Genomic DNA, 15,392 nt, shown 5'->3' with positions numbered 1-15,392 from the left:
TCGTATCATTGGCCTTTATTAAAAGGTTATTTTGGGAACTTTGGTAATTTTTTATGTACTGATCAAATTAAACGGTAGGGATTGCTGTGGAGCTGTTACGTTTACTGAAAAATAAATGCTTCAGATTTTTAGTGCTTTAAATCCATGTTTTAAATATTATTTTGTTGATTTATGCTAATCAATCATTTCAGTCAGACCACATCCGGATTCTAATTTTTAAAAAGGAATATGTTTTTTTAACACCAGGAAATTAATATTACATTGCATTTCTGAAGTTACCAAACGTCCGAATTGTAAACGGTTAGTCGGCTCGAGTACATGATACTTCCTTTCAGGAAACAAAGAATCACACTCTCTGGATAAGCTAAGGCTTCAAATTTATTGCTGTGTGTGTGTGCCGGATTATGTGGACGTGACTGAGTTTCTCTGCCTGTCTTGTGATGGCGAATTGTTTGGCCGTAAAATTTCGTTGCCTTTAGCTCCCAACGCATCAAATTCCCCTTCTACCGATCCTTGTAAACGCTTCTTACATCGATCTCTCCCCCAATCCTTATCGCCAGGGATAGTATAATATGAGAGACTCAAAACTGGGGCCGAAAATATCGGTATGATTTGAAATCCAGATCACCCGATGCAGCTATTTGGTGTCGACTCAAATCCAGATGAATCAATTTCATGGGTATCATTATGTGTGAAAACTCGAATAAATCCAGATTTTTGTGTTTTAATTTACGGATAACCATTTCTGAGCAGTTTTCATGGATTAGCATACAGGGTAATTGATGCGGCCAATCAAATCTCTCTCCTACAAATTGATGGGGTATGAATGAGAACATATGGTCAAAACAGGGAAGATGCAAAAATGAAAAAGGAGTATGGCAGGGTTGTTTGCCATTACCATTAATTCATAATGCCTATATTATGAAGGTAATTGAAATACAAAGGAAAAGACAATAGGTTGCTTACGAGCTCAAGAAGGAAGGATGAGTCTTATGATTTATGGGCAGCATAGCCATACTTGCGGGGAAGAAGAAATACGTTACAAGGATATTAGACAATATGGAGACGGGGTATTTAAGTGCAATCTCAACATAAAAAAGATGAAGAATAAGGTATTGGTCTGCGTGAAGGAGAAGGTGTTCTGTCCGAAGAAGAAACTACTAAGGATAAAGAGTACTAGTATGGGCCTAAGGAAGTATTTAATTCAAACATGGAGTCTGATTTCTTGTACGGATGTGAAGCGTGGGCAATAGGAGAATCAGAGAAAAGAAGATTGAAGGCTATGTAGATGTGGTGCTAACAATGAATTATGAAGATAAAATGGATAGACTGGGTCAAAAATGAAGAAGTGCTTCGAAGAATGAGTGAAGGGTTTCTGGAGGAAAACTAATTGACCTCATCCTGAGGCACAGTAGCTCACGGAAGACCATGACTGAAAGAATAAGAGGGGGATAACCTTAGAGAAAAGCCAAGAATGAATTACGAGAAGGAGGTAGTGGAAAATTGCGGTGTGAGGAGCTGTGTTGAAATTAAGAATTTGGTAGGGAATAGGATAATTTGAAGAGCTGCTAAAAACCAATACTCGGATTATTAATCCGGGGTATTGAGGATGGCGATGACGGATTATGAGGAAATCTCACGGAAACTGCTATAAACACTGTATTGGTGAGCTTAGCGGAGTTGCCTGTTAATATGCATACAAATTCGAGAAATTGAGTTGTCGAAAAATAATTCGACTAGGCCGATATTTGAACATATTTCCCTCAATAATAACTGGATCCCTGGATAACTGAAAATAAGGGAAATTATTTTTTTCAACTATGAAATTTGTCGTTTATATGTTCTGCGTCCAACCTTTACTGCTGGAGTTGTAACGCATCTTGCAGCTACCTTAATGTTTTCTGAGGAAAAAAAATAAGTTTCTTCAAATCGCTCTCAGCCCTATGAACTGTGCGCGCGACTATTATCGCATATTGGCATTATGGCTGCAAGCATTGATTAGTGAATTGGAAATTCAGTGCGACAGGTATGGGATGAGAATCAATATTAATAAAACAAAGGTTATGCGATTTTCTAGAAAGAAAAAGACCAAGCTTAACATTAAAATAGGAGGGAAAAACTAGAGCAGGTAGAACAGTTTACGTATCTCGGCAGTGTCTTGGACCAACACGGTCAAAGTGGTAGGGACGTAAGGAGAAGAATTGCGCTAGGCAAAGAGGCTTTCACGAGGAGGGAGTTAATGACGGGGACGTTGAGTAAGGATGTTAAGAAAAGACTCGTAAAAACTTTGATATGGAGCGTAGCTATGTACGGTGCGGAAACGTGGTCATTGAAGCAGGAGGATAGACGTAGACTGGAGGCTTTTGAAATGTGGGTGTGGAGAAGAATGGAGAAGGTGAAATGGACAGAGAAGAAAACAAATGAGGAAGTACTTGGTATGGTGGGCGAAGAGAGGGGTTTGTTGGGAGCAATCCTATGGAGGCAGGAAAAGTGGCTGAAGGGGGTGTTGACCGGCAGTGGGATGTTGAAGACTGTAATTGAGGGGAGAATGTTAGGCAAACGAGGAAAGGGAAGGAACAGGATAGGGATGTTGGACGGGATGAAGGGAGGAAGAAAGTACTCAGAGGTGAAGAGGCACCTGATGTAGAGTAGGATGTTGCGTTTTGCTAGGGGCCACAAATTATTTGATTAGTAATTACGTCCATCCAAAAACCTACCTTAACCGGTAGATTACCTAATACAGGGTTCGTCCGGAAAATAAGTGTACTGAGCTCAGGAAAAAAAATTTATTACACTTTTACATATCTTAAGCTAATATTCCTCAAAATAGGACCCTTGTGAGTCGATACACTTGTTCCAGCGGCGTTCCCATTCCTGGAACGCTCCCGCGAAGGCATCATCGGGAACCTCTCGAAGACTCGTCGTCGACCTCTTCCCTGCCCTCCACGAACATCTTGTGCCACCGAAAGATCATGTTTCTGGACATGGTTGACTCCCCGTAAGCCTGGTTAATCATACCGACAGTTTCGGTAGACGATTTCCCAAGCTTTACCGCAAATTTGATGGAATAACGCTGCTCCAAAAACTTCGGCATCGCGTTCCGTGACGTGGGTCGAGCGTGGAGGTTCGCGTTAACAGAGCTCCTCACTACACCACAGCTCAGAGCCGACTGCCTTTTTCAGCGTCGCTTGCCAACATACCCCCCTCCAATCGCAGCCCGTCAGAGCGGTGCTGGGCGCGCCTGGAGCGGCGCGCCCAGCCCAGGAGTCAGTACACTTATTTTCCGGACGAACCCTGTAAATAAATTGGCATTATAGGAGGTCACCACTTGGCCTGTAATTTAAGGAATCGGGTTCTAATCTCGGGCTAGGGGAACGATTATTTCCATCATGAATTTTTTGTCACTTATTAGGAAAGATATTTAGAAACTATGAGATACTGTATCGGCTAAATATTTTTACCCTAACGATGTTCGATGTTTAGGAGATGTAGAAGTTAGTATCCCCAAAATCACAAATATGTGTGTGAATTGATGTATTGAATGACTGGTTTGCTACAACCCTCCACCTAATCCCTCTTCAGTTTGAATCTTCTGTTCTTCATAATTTGTTGCGTCATCTTCTCTCATTATCTGCTTAACGTTCGTATTCCGATCATTGTCTTCAGCTGTAAACCCTTGATCGTTTTCTTTGCCTAGAGATTGGTCAGTCAACAGTTTTTTGTGACAATACATTGGCATTGCTTCCATTTTGGTACTAATATCAACTCCTCGCTGAAATACATGATGATTTTATACATTTATATTTTAAATATGTTTCCTCATTCATAGTTATTATTTTAAATACTCTTTCCATGATGGTGTGTGTCATCCCCTAACTAAAAAATATAATGATGCTAGATATTTCCATTTTAATTATTTTTTCTTATTTATGACGTTATATTTTTAAGTATGAGTGCTTTCCATCTGCGTTGAATGCTTGCATATTTTTTATATCTTCATTGTTCATTTCTCCTTCTTCGTGACTAACAAAACATGACTTTCGATTCGATATTTCCACTATGTCCCATTATTGTTTTTGCAAAAATATTTCAACAGTATATTTTTTGTAAAAAAACATGAATTTTATTTTTTTTTCAATAATTATCATATGAGCATATTAATAAAAACTTAGATCCTCACAGGCTCCAAAACAAAGATCATTTTCTCAAATTTACTAAATGACATTGTTTTTTCTCCCATTTGCGTCAAAACATACTTTTGTATACACTTGCACCAATGACATCGAAGCGATGGAGTTGCGAATTTGAATACACTCTTCAGTGGCTGATGACATGCATAAGAAATCTCTTGGCTAAACCCTTACCAATTCGTCTTGTAATAAGTTTCATGTAATTAAAAATATTTAGGTTTAGATTTTTTTCATGTTTTGCTTAGTAGTTCTGACTTAAATGAGGCTCCTTGTTTTTTAGCGTTACTCCCAGCTTTAACGACCGTTGTATTGAGTAAAATTTACATTTCAGACACATGTATTGTGAAGACGACTCCTTAATCAGTCTATTCTTACGACTGAAAGCGTTCAATATCTGATACCAGGCTTCTGCATCCATTTTACCTCTACCATTTAATCTAAGTTTATCATAAGTAGTTTTTTTCTAAGATACGTTCGCCCTTCTATATAACTGGAGCAAGATTTTTCTAATGTATGCTCCCGAATGTCTCAACTATTTCCCCCCGGGACAAAACAAACTTCTTTCCTCTAGCAAATTCTTCATCTTCCTCCTGAAAGGCCACCTCGGCAATTACGAGTCGTGTGTAATTGTTTTGTGAATTTTGTCTCCTCGTAGTAGTAGTAGTTTTTAGGGGAGGCGACCGACAGCTAAGGTCATTTGCGCCATAGGGGATGGACAGGAAAGGATGAAGGGTGGAGTGAAACCCGGCGTCGGCATTAGCCTACTCTTTAAGAAAGGCGCCAAGGGGTCCGCAGTTTAACGTCCCATCCGACGGACGGCGTACTCACTCCAAGTGCCCTCCACAAAGCACCTCAAGTAGGGATCGAGATACCTCTGAAAAATATTCAACACCGCCGGAATTTGAACCCGCATAATCAGGGTGGGAAGCCAGTACGTTAGCCCCCGCACCATCTCGATCCCCTTGTCTCCTCGTTTTGACTATTTTCGTTATTCCATTTCTTTATTTTTGTTTTCATTCATTAATTTAACTAACTCTTCATGGTCTATGATGCTGTTTTAGGTGTGCCAATGAGTGCATGAATTTTAGAAACGAATACGTTACCGTAATTTAATGATCCAATATACCTACTATGAATGTATCTCACGATGATACTCCACGGGTTATAGGTAAACACTAATAATTTCAGCTAAGTGTATCTCATTGTACCGATATGCGAAGATTGAACAGTGCTAGGCGCAAGGAATTCTAAGCATTGATGGAAAAATGGAATCCGTAACCTTCTTTAGTTGCCGTCTTAGCCAGTCTTGGAAGGTAGGTAATTGTATTTCTGCCCATAAACCTTGTCTTAAAATTTTTTTTTTTTCACTATTTCCATATCGGCGTGCCTCAAGGACGGGGAAGCCTCATAATAAACTCGCGTAAGGGTTGGAGGCAACTGCCGCTGCGCATTCCCGCGGAGTGGAAGTCCCCTCGGCCCCGCTTTACGAAATCCCTTTGAGTTAAAAAGTATCGCGGAAGATTTTTGCCGGATGAATTATTGCAAGTTTTTCAGCCAGGGACGCTCATTCGGGAGCACCGCAGTAACGTTGGGAGGTAGAGGGAGGAGGGCTGTTAACCCTTTTTACGTGGTGACCTATCAGGATTACCGCTTCAAATGAAAATATACGACGTGTTTATCCTCCCATCCTACGGCTAGCGGAAGGCCGATCGTAAAAATGCAGTCTCCCGCAAAATTTGCGGGCGGGGTGATGAGTCCAGCCTCTATTTAAAAGAAAAATATTTTTTTAACCCACCTAAGTCCAAATGTCCAGTTCTTTTATGAATAAGCCCTTCCCATCGCAAAACTGATTATGAGAGTGACGCCTGGAAGTGCGGGCATTTTTTAGAGATATAGGTATTTGTATGTGGACTACAAGGAGTGAGTAATCGGGCGAAATCCGACGCTTTTGTCAAGGGACTAAGTGAAATGCTTCTAATGGTTACTCATTATCACTGGTTACGGGTTTAATATTTTTACCACATGGTAAATGCTGAGTAATTAAATTTTCAAAAATATTTACTGTCTCAGGGATACCAACTAGCTGGAAAAACCGGGAAATTGTTACATTCAGGAAATTTTAGCTGGCTCTGTAATACTGGCAAATTATAGATAAAATAGACAAAATTCACAGGGAGTAAACTAAACTACCTAGTTACTTTGCCTTAATTTACTTTTCGACACAATACGGTCCCTGATGATTTATAAAGGACGGCTGAGACGGATATTTTTCACCGAGTTTTCTCCTTATCGCTGAATTCTAACGAATATTCGGAAAAAACCTGCTTACAGTAAACTATGTGTGATCTGTTTGAGAAATGGCAAACGAAGGCGACTTATTGTGTTGCCAGGCCAAATTATTTCTTTCGAGTTTAGAACTTAGTGTATCAAATGATTTTGTTATGATTTATCGTGTTTTTATTTTTTATTTGCTAATATCAGAGCTGTGAAATATTAATATAGAGCCAAAAATTGAATTTAAACATGGAAACTCCAACAATAGTAGTGTATTAATGGTTCTTTCAAGTTACGTTTTGAGGAAATGTGTTAGATTAACTTCATATTAGGTCTGTAAAGCATGGAAAAGTTTCGAACTATTTAAATCGGGAATAAATGGAGACTCTGTCATGGCTTCTTAATAATAGGCCACCAACGGATCCTAGTTCCGTTTTGGGTTTAATGAAAGTTATTCTACACTGTCCATGACTTCTATGGACCTCTGCACGATATTAACACCTTCCGTTCCACACTACTTCCTTCTCCCTTCGCTCACCCTTCCTAGCCTTCCTTCCATTGCCTTTCCATTCCTCTATCCAAACAGTACTCTCGAAGTCTTATTTAAGCATGTTTGCACTCATCTATTCCGGTATTTTAATGCTATTGACGTTCAAGGAGAGAACTACTACTATTCCAAAAAATCATCGATGCACACTTTTTTTTTAATTTCATTGCCATTTGTCACACCAACCTTCAATTGCATAACGGTCTTCTGCTAAAGAAATGTTATCCTCCGCACTAAGGATATTTCTTTTTCTACCGCAAATAAGCGTGTTTTTCTCTAAACCACGTTTCTAAGTCGTGAAGATAAAATCATAATACGTACAAGAGGTCAGGTGATACTTCTCTGATGAACACCTGAAATTATTTTAACTGCATTAGAGTAAATACCATCTATGACTACCCTTTGTATCATGCAAGATTTGTCTTTTGCCGTACGGTGTAACAGTGTATGAGAAGCCAGTGAGACATTATGATGGGAAAATCTTTCTGTGACATTAAAGTGCGTGCGAGAGTTATTAGTCTAAGCGCCAGACTATCGGCTAAGAAGCTGCAACTTCTCCAATCCGTTAGAAGAGCATGACATCGCACGGGCATCAGAAGTTGGAGATTAGTAGGTTTGAGAAGTAGAGAAGCGATGGTTGGAGAGATTGAGGTGGTTGGTAGGGGACGCGAGGAGAAAGAAAATATTTAAGTACCAATCCGGCCGACGCGACGGGGAACGCTCGGAATCATTCGAAAGCGCACGATGGTTACGTCAAACTTCCTTTTTTTTTGGGTACATCTCGAGTCGGTCCATCATTACCTTCACTTGATTTAACGTTCGAGGAGGGGACGTCTCGCCCCACTCCATTCCCTTCTACCGCCTTTCTCACGCAGAAATGATTCTTTCAAACCATTTAACATCCCCTTCTTGGAGGAGGAAGGCAGAGAAAAGAAAGAGAGGTCGAGTGGAGAGAGAAAGAGAAAAAGAGGGAGTGTGGACCGCTGACCCTCTGATTTATGTGGGCGGGAGAAGAGGTGCGGGGAGGACTTAGAGGAGGAAGGGGTCAGGCCAATGAGGCCTCGCTCCGATGGTCACGACACACTCGATTCGATTAGCGCGAATTCGAGCGTGTCGTAGCGGGAAGGGGTGGGGATGGGCGAGGAGGAGTGGGAGGAGGGAGAAGGGAAGCGCGAGCCGGCAACTCGGAATATCGCGGCCGGTTCAGCGTCTTTGCGATCGGAAACACGGCCAGGGCTGAGGTGTCGGGTAAGGGCACCACGGCATCATTCTCAACAACGTCTCTATTTCCACCCTTGCGTTTACTCCGTGAAACGCGCGAAAAACTATGCTGCTCTACCACACGCTCATGCCTCGTAGTAATATTTCCTAAAGGTGATCTAATTTTTTTCTAGAGGCATCACGCAGGACCAAGCGGACATCCTGATTTACATCAAACAAAAAAAATAATTTATCAAAGGCGACCGTTGTAAACTAGCTTTCGTGGAATGCATATGATGTTCCTTTTCCTCCGTCCTTGGAAAAGAACGTCGCTGAAAAGAAAGGGATTACGCTTTGACTAAACTTTTTAAGTTGTAATAAATAATTTAAATGAAAAACTGTAACTAGGCTGATATTAATTTATGATTAAAAGCACGATAAATAAATATTGAAAATTTCCTCACGCGAGAAGTTTTTCCCTGAGTATTTCTTCTGAAAAATTCTATTTTCTTTACCCTCATGCTACGTTTCTTTAATTTATGCCATCCTTTTGAGCTGAAAAATGAAATTTTCAGCGTAGGATTACGGGCATTTGGCTTTCCGGGCCGATACCAGGGACGTCTATTAAGCTCAAAAAAAGAATAAAACTGGTAGTTGGCTTGCTCCATTTTCCTACGCCACAGCGGGATTGGGCACATGCCCCGTATTGCAAAGGCCGTGGTCCATTCTCGCACTTGAAAACTTTTTCCTTTCTGTAATCTCATCTTTGATTGTGATATCATGACTTAAAGCCTTATAAAAGGATGACCGCATCCTAAGATATATCCGGAAGGAGATGATGAGAATGAAAGCTTCTTGGAATCTGAACCTCGAGTGAAATTCTAACGAACAAATTATTTCGGGTCGTAAAAATGTTCCCCAGGGAAATAATTCGCTCACCAGAATTTTAAGCGAAACAGATAGTTGCCAAAGAAGGAGCCATTCATTAGCAGCCGAACTGGAGCATAATATAAAAATATGGTTGTGTTCGGAAAATAAAGTCCCTCACCTTTATTTAATTTTTAAGGACGCCAAATTAAAAAGATACGAAATGGTGGAATTATTTAAATGACAATTTTTTTTGCTGTTAATTAATATTCAAAAGTATGAAGAAAATATTTTAAAAACATCGTATCCATTAGAACGGTTAACGATTGGATATATTTGGTTAAAATAAAAAGGACAGTCGAGGAAGATGTTCAAAAACACTTAAAAGTCAATTAGTCTTCGACAGAGATCATTAATTTGTTTATGTTTAGCCATGGAACCAATGTAAATCACTAGAATTAAGAGTCATTTTTCCATTTTATGAACGAAATCTTTTTCTGTAGCGTGTTTGTGTATTTAATCAAAGTCATTCCAAAAATTAGTGTTCTTAAAATGCATAATTTTGTTCGTTGAATGGGAATAATCGTGTATGGGATATCTCGCTTTTTTCATCAAATCGTATTTTTTAATGTGTCTCAGAATGCTGATGTTTCCACTCTTCAGTACCATCCAAGAGAGTACGATTAAAACCATGAACATAGTCACCCCGAAGGTTGGTTCGATAGGTGAGGATAGAGATCACCTAGTATGAAGCCCGACGGTGTAAGAAATTCACAAAACAGGATAGGGGGACCTCATCCTCATGCTGTGCCGTCTTTTATTTCTCAGGAAGATCTGGTACCCGAAAAATCATACAACTAACACAGTTCGAGTGGAGCTAATGGTGTCCAGGGCATTGGAGAACGTGTTAAATAAAATGTGTGGGGAAGATTTAAATGGATATTTTCAGTACAACTTATAAAATTGATCCATAGTATGAAAGCATCTCGACATTGTGAATACCTACTTCTTCAAAATAACTCTACCATACTTCAAATGGTATTGGTCCTATGATAGAGGCATAGTCGACGCCTAAACCTGCGAACTACTCGCCAAATGATCATTGCTGGTATCCCACTTAACATTATGCGAATTAGTTGTTAATTGCACTGAAAAATCTACCCTCTAATATAGCAATATATAGTCCAGTGCATAAATAAACTGCGATTCATATTACTCTTAATGAAACGCAAGACTGAGAAAGAAATCCGTATTTAGAGGTATTTCTCCTATCCGCCCCGCGATGATAAGCATTCACTTGTGATAAGTTGGGTAGGAATCAGTAAAATCTTGAAAATATTATACCGTTCTTTTTAAAATCAAAACATTTTTTCCTGAAGCTTCTATATCTTGTCATAATTAATAAATACTACTCCACACTGGTCTTTGGATACGGTTTTCTGCTATCAGCAGATTTTTTCGGATCAGTACATACATAAAAATACTAGCCTATGTTTAATCATGCAAATGCAATCTATAAATATTAAGTTCTATCTATGATTTGTTAATAACACAAATAAAAGTTGAAGTTTTTAAATAATATAAGGCATTTCTTTGTGTTACACACATCAATATTACCGGGATTGCATACGAACTTTTTTTTGCCAGAACATGAAGTTCACTTCTCTTGAAAGAGCAATAAATTTCCTTCAATTGATATTCATATTGCCGGCATATTTATTATATCTGATTTATATTTTTAATGATTTCGCTATAGTAAACTTTATAATAACCTAAATTCAAATCTGTCCATAGCCTAAAAACGGAAAAAATGTTTTTTTAGTTATCATAATTATTACATCACCGAGTCTAATTTTCTGTGACAATAGAATAGGAAAACTTTTTCCAGTTAAAATTGATTCATATTCAACTACCAGATGTTATAATATGTAATTATTTGTAAGAAAAAATTGGTACATTTTTCCGATAGATCCATGATTCTTTTCTTCAAGTTACTCGAAAGCATTATGCTTCCCTCATGAAACATGAGACCATATCGGCAGGGTAGTTGATAGCTCATTTGCACATTAAGTTACATATGACGTACACCTAGTCATGAGCAAAGGTCCACATTAATCTGGGGCAATATTTCGTTTAAAATTCTTCGTAACATTATGATTAGGTTTAATGGATATTTATGACGTCTACTAAATTAGAAATATTTTTAAAAGCGATATTTTGGAACGTGCTCCAACGTGCCCTTCCAATGGATTCAGAATGTAATACAGGAAGTATATTTCCTTGGAACTGAACCCCCGTTGGACGTTTATGAGGTGAACCAGTCGCTAGTATTTATGATGAAAGATTCATGACCATTTTTGTCCTCCCCCCTTGGTAACACACATTCACATTTCCAATATTACCTGGTCACAGGTGCACCCGACTTTTCCCATCCCTCGTCTATTGTTTACAGATAGGGTTACACAAGTGATATTTAAAGCTTGCAATTATAAGGCTCATTGACGTCTTTCAATTTGGATAATGCGTATTTTTACGACGGAACTCCTTCCAGAGTGCAACGTGTGGCCGTCATATTATGCCATTTACGTATTTCGAAAAGCCAAACAAAGCAATAAGAAACACGCTATGTGGTGTTATATCTTCCTAAAAACTTCACTAAACAGGGAGAGAAGATATTGTAAAGTATTTCCTTCAGGAGCATGAGAAGTCATGGGTTTCCAGATGATCCATTGGTCAATAACACCAATCTATTTGATTATGATATCTAGTATCCATAATTTCTTCCACCAATTTATACTCTTACTAAAATATCATTTTTCTAATGATGGATAGTTTAAAAAAATTTGACATAGGGAAAAACAACATCTTGCTTAACGATAATAATTGTATGAAGTCCTCAGTCATATCATATATATTATAGTGTGTGTGTGTGTGTATATATATATATATATATATATATATATATATATATGTATATATATATGTGTATATATATATATGTATATTTATGTATATGTATTTCAGAATAATAGAGATGATGGCTTATGAGCTTATCCTTGAAGATAATACTTTATCCATTTACGATTGAATAGAATACCAATGATTCAGGATAGCTTTAAGATATTTTTCAAAAATGTATTTTTACTCACAATAAATTTATAGCGCCTGTTCAGCTCAGCCACCTGCGTAGCATTCAAATATTTGATAAATAATTTTTATACAAAAACACTAATTTTAGTTCGCCGTTTCTCGTAACGACAGTAGTGAATTTAAAACAAGTCATTCATGAAGAATGCGGCGTAATTTAAGTAATTTTCAGTTAATTTTTAATCCTGTATCAACTACAAATCCTATACATATTCGGCTAAATAATGAGCTAATTCCAAGATTCGAACAATGAATAATACAAGAAAATGATTCTGATTTGCAGTTTCCAGTAGGGCCAACGGTCCGGAATATGTGGTGAAAAAAGTTCGGAATGGTGCACACACTCGTGGTAGTTGGGATATTTCATTTTTGACGATCTAGGTGAAAATATTCGTGTATTATCCACTTATATGCGCGCTTTTACGCATGTGCCTCTACTCTAGATGATAAGGAATATCAATCTAAAAATCACGGCCGAATCACTCAATGTCATTGGCACGTGCATAGTGACAGCGTCACGGGACTTTCACCCGTTTCCAGCTCACACTCGTGTCGCGCCGCGGTGAATAGTCACTCACCCGCTAGGACTGCGGCCACAGCGGCGAGTGCCAGGGACCCCACGGCACAGGGCCCGCTCACCTCACCGGCTACCTGCCCCGTCACCGCGAACACGCCGAGGGCCCACGGCCCCGACAGCCCGCACCCCACCAGCTTCACACCCCCCAGGATCCTCCTCCCCCAGCTCGGACCGCCCCGACCTCCCCCCCCGCCCACCCCGTCCTCTCCCCCTCCGCCCTCACCACCACTGCCTCCGCCGCCACCGCCCCGCCTCCAAAGCAACACGGTCCACCCCTTGGAGGGGTCAGAGGCCTCGCCCGGGGGGTCGCCCACATCCGTCGACGGCGTGGCCGGGAGGAGCGCCTCCGTGCCGGCGGCGCCCTCCGAAGATGCGGCCGCCGACTCAAAGGGGGTGTGCCGCGACGGGAGTAGGCCACCCGTGGGGGACTCCGCGAATGTCGGCGAGTGGAAGTCGCGCTGTTCCTCCTCTTCTTCCTCATCGTCCTCATCATCACTGCCCATGAGCCACATTCTCTGCTCCGCCCCTAGGGGGCCTCCTCCGTCCCGTTCCCGCCGCCGCCACCTCCGTCTCCCCGCGGCCGAGCCACCCCTCAGAAAGGAGAGGAGTGACGGGGGTCTTGGGGCCCGCTGCGGGGGTGGCCGCGGCCTCCCCCCGTCCCCCAGTTCCTCGTCGGCCCAGCTGCGGGCCATCCCGCGGTAGGAGTAGCCCGCCGTGGGGATGGCTTGAGCGGGCACACCCGTGTCGTAGCCCCTTCTCGGCACGCCCCCCGACGGTATCACACACTCGCGCCTTTCTTCTCACGGTGGATGGATCGCGATGTATTTATTTGACGTATTCCTCCAGCCTGGTTATGTTCAGCGTGGGGCAGGGGGTTGGAGGTTCGTCCTCTTCCCAGAGGATCGGATGCCCGCGTGCTACGCCCCCCTTTTGCCCGCCCTTTTTTCCCGGACGTTGTGTAGTGCGAGCGTAGCGTTCTCTCTCCCTCGCTCTCTCGTCAGTCCTCGCCGCCCCTCCCCCGGCCAAAGTCTCCAGCCGTCCGCGCTCTGCCGAAGCTCTCGCCAGACTGCGGCACTGGGTGCCAGGTGACGTCACGCAAGGCAACAGCTCCTCCCACCGCCTGCCCCTCTTTTCACCCCTCTTGCCCCCCACTGTCCGTTCTCCCCACCAACCCTCCTTCCTTTCCGTTCTCCACAACGCGCCCTCTTCCCTTTACATGGCGACGACCAACCCCCTCATAACGTTCCCTCTTTCCTTCCCGCCCTCTCTCTCACCACCGTTGCCACTTCTTGCAATACTATGTACTACTTCTTTCTACAACCACCCACCCTTTCGCTTCTCCTTCTGGTGCCCCTCGCTGAACACCGAGATCTCGCGTATTCTCTCAAAAACTACCCTCGCCACCTATAAAACCACACATGGTGATTTCTCTAATTTAAACGCCATTGGGACAAAAAAGTCAAACCAAAACTCATAGATTGTCTCCCCTCATGGAATTTTTCTTTAAATCAATCGGGCTCCTCATTTTTTTATTTGGGGTTCAAATGCATTAATGATATGAATCGTGCAGGAATGCATCGGTATTTGTATTTTCATTTGCGCAAGACCTTTTTATTGAAGGAAAGTTTTCTTTGCTGAAGAAGTCGAGATTAAATAAAGGAAAATCCGCTCACATTTACTTTGTGCAGAAATAAATTAATGAATGCTGCTTTATACCCTCATACTTATGACTTTGATTGTGCACCGGATTAAAATGAATTACTGTCCAAATTATCTCTCACAACATCGAGTACGACTCAAGTTACCTGATTTTTAGCCTCGGTTCCTTGGAGCTATTATCTATACAAATTAGTTTGTTTAATTATTTTATATATTATATCATTTTCTATATTATTCTCTTATTCATCACAAAATTACTTTGATTGTAATTTCCTCAATTCAATGGTACGATTAATGAGAATTCTCCTATATTGCTGATAGCAATTTTTTTTTAAACTCAATGGCTATTCAGTATTGCAATAATAGTTTAAAATAGCCAACTTAAGCCTATGCATTTAATTTGACCCATGGATATAATGAACGTACTTCAGAAAATACGAGATAACCTCGTGTGATGTTATTTAATTATAACCATGCAGTATTTGCAGTGAAATTCGTCTGATTCAAAATGAGAATGTGAACGAATCACTTTGTGGAATTCTAAGGTAAAAATCACATCAATAATGACGTAAAAATTATGGCTTTAAATATCAGGGGATTAATTTATCCATCAACATATAGACGGGTCTGACACGCATAGGATGAGACTAATTTTGATGGGTTTGTTTATTCACAAAATAAGTACATTAAATGGTATTCCTCTTCAAAATACTCTCTATGTATATGAATTGACGTACGTCCTGATACTTTCTTTCCTATCGAGGTGAAATACGGGAAAAACTTGAAATTCATAAAACATAGGAATAGTTTAACCCACTTCTCTAAGTCTCTTTTTAATTCGCCACTCCTGATGTATTTGATATTCCATCTTTATACATGTTTCCTTGTCTGATTCATTCATTTCATTCAGAAAATTTCTACTTAGTTCTTC

The 15,392-nt window shown here is 40.7% G+C and overlaps 1 protein-coding gene across 1 annotated transcript in view; it reads right to left on the bottom strand.

The window, feature by feature from the left end:
* LOC139692479 (probable cationic amino acid transporter) overlaps positions 1–13,494 on the bottom strand; it is a 438,727-nt gene extending 425,233 nt beyond the window's left edge. Inside the window, exon 1 of the mRNA XM_071590696.1 lies at positions 12,804–13,494. Coding sequence (XP_071446797.1) covers positions 12,804–13,494 — 691 coding nt within the window. The remainder of the gene's footprint in view (positions 1–12,803) is intronic.
* Positions 13,495–15,392: the final 1,898 nt, after the last annotated feature.

This window comes from Hetaerina americana, unplaced genomic scaffold, assembly GCF_022747635.1.
Source record: "Hetaerina americana unplaced genomic scaffold, ioHetAmer1.1.p SCAF_4, whole genome shotgun sequence".
In the NCBI taxonomy this organism is placed as follows: Eukaryota; Metazoa; Arthropoda; class Insecta; order Odonata; family Calopterygidae; genus Hetaerina; species Hetaerina americana.
This window is presented reverse-complemented; position numbering and strand designations above follow the sequence as displayed.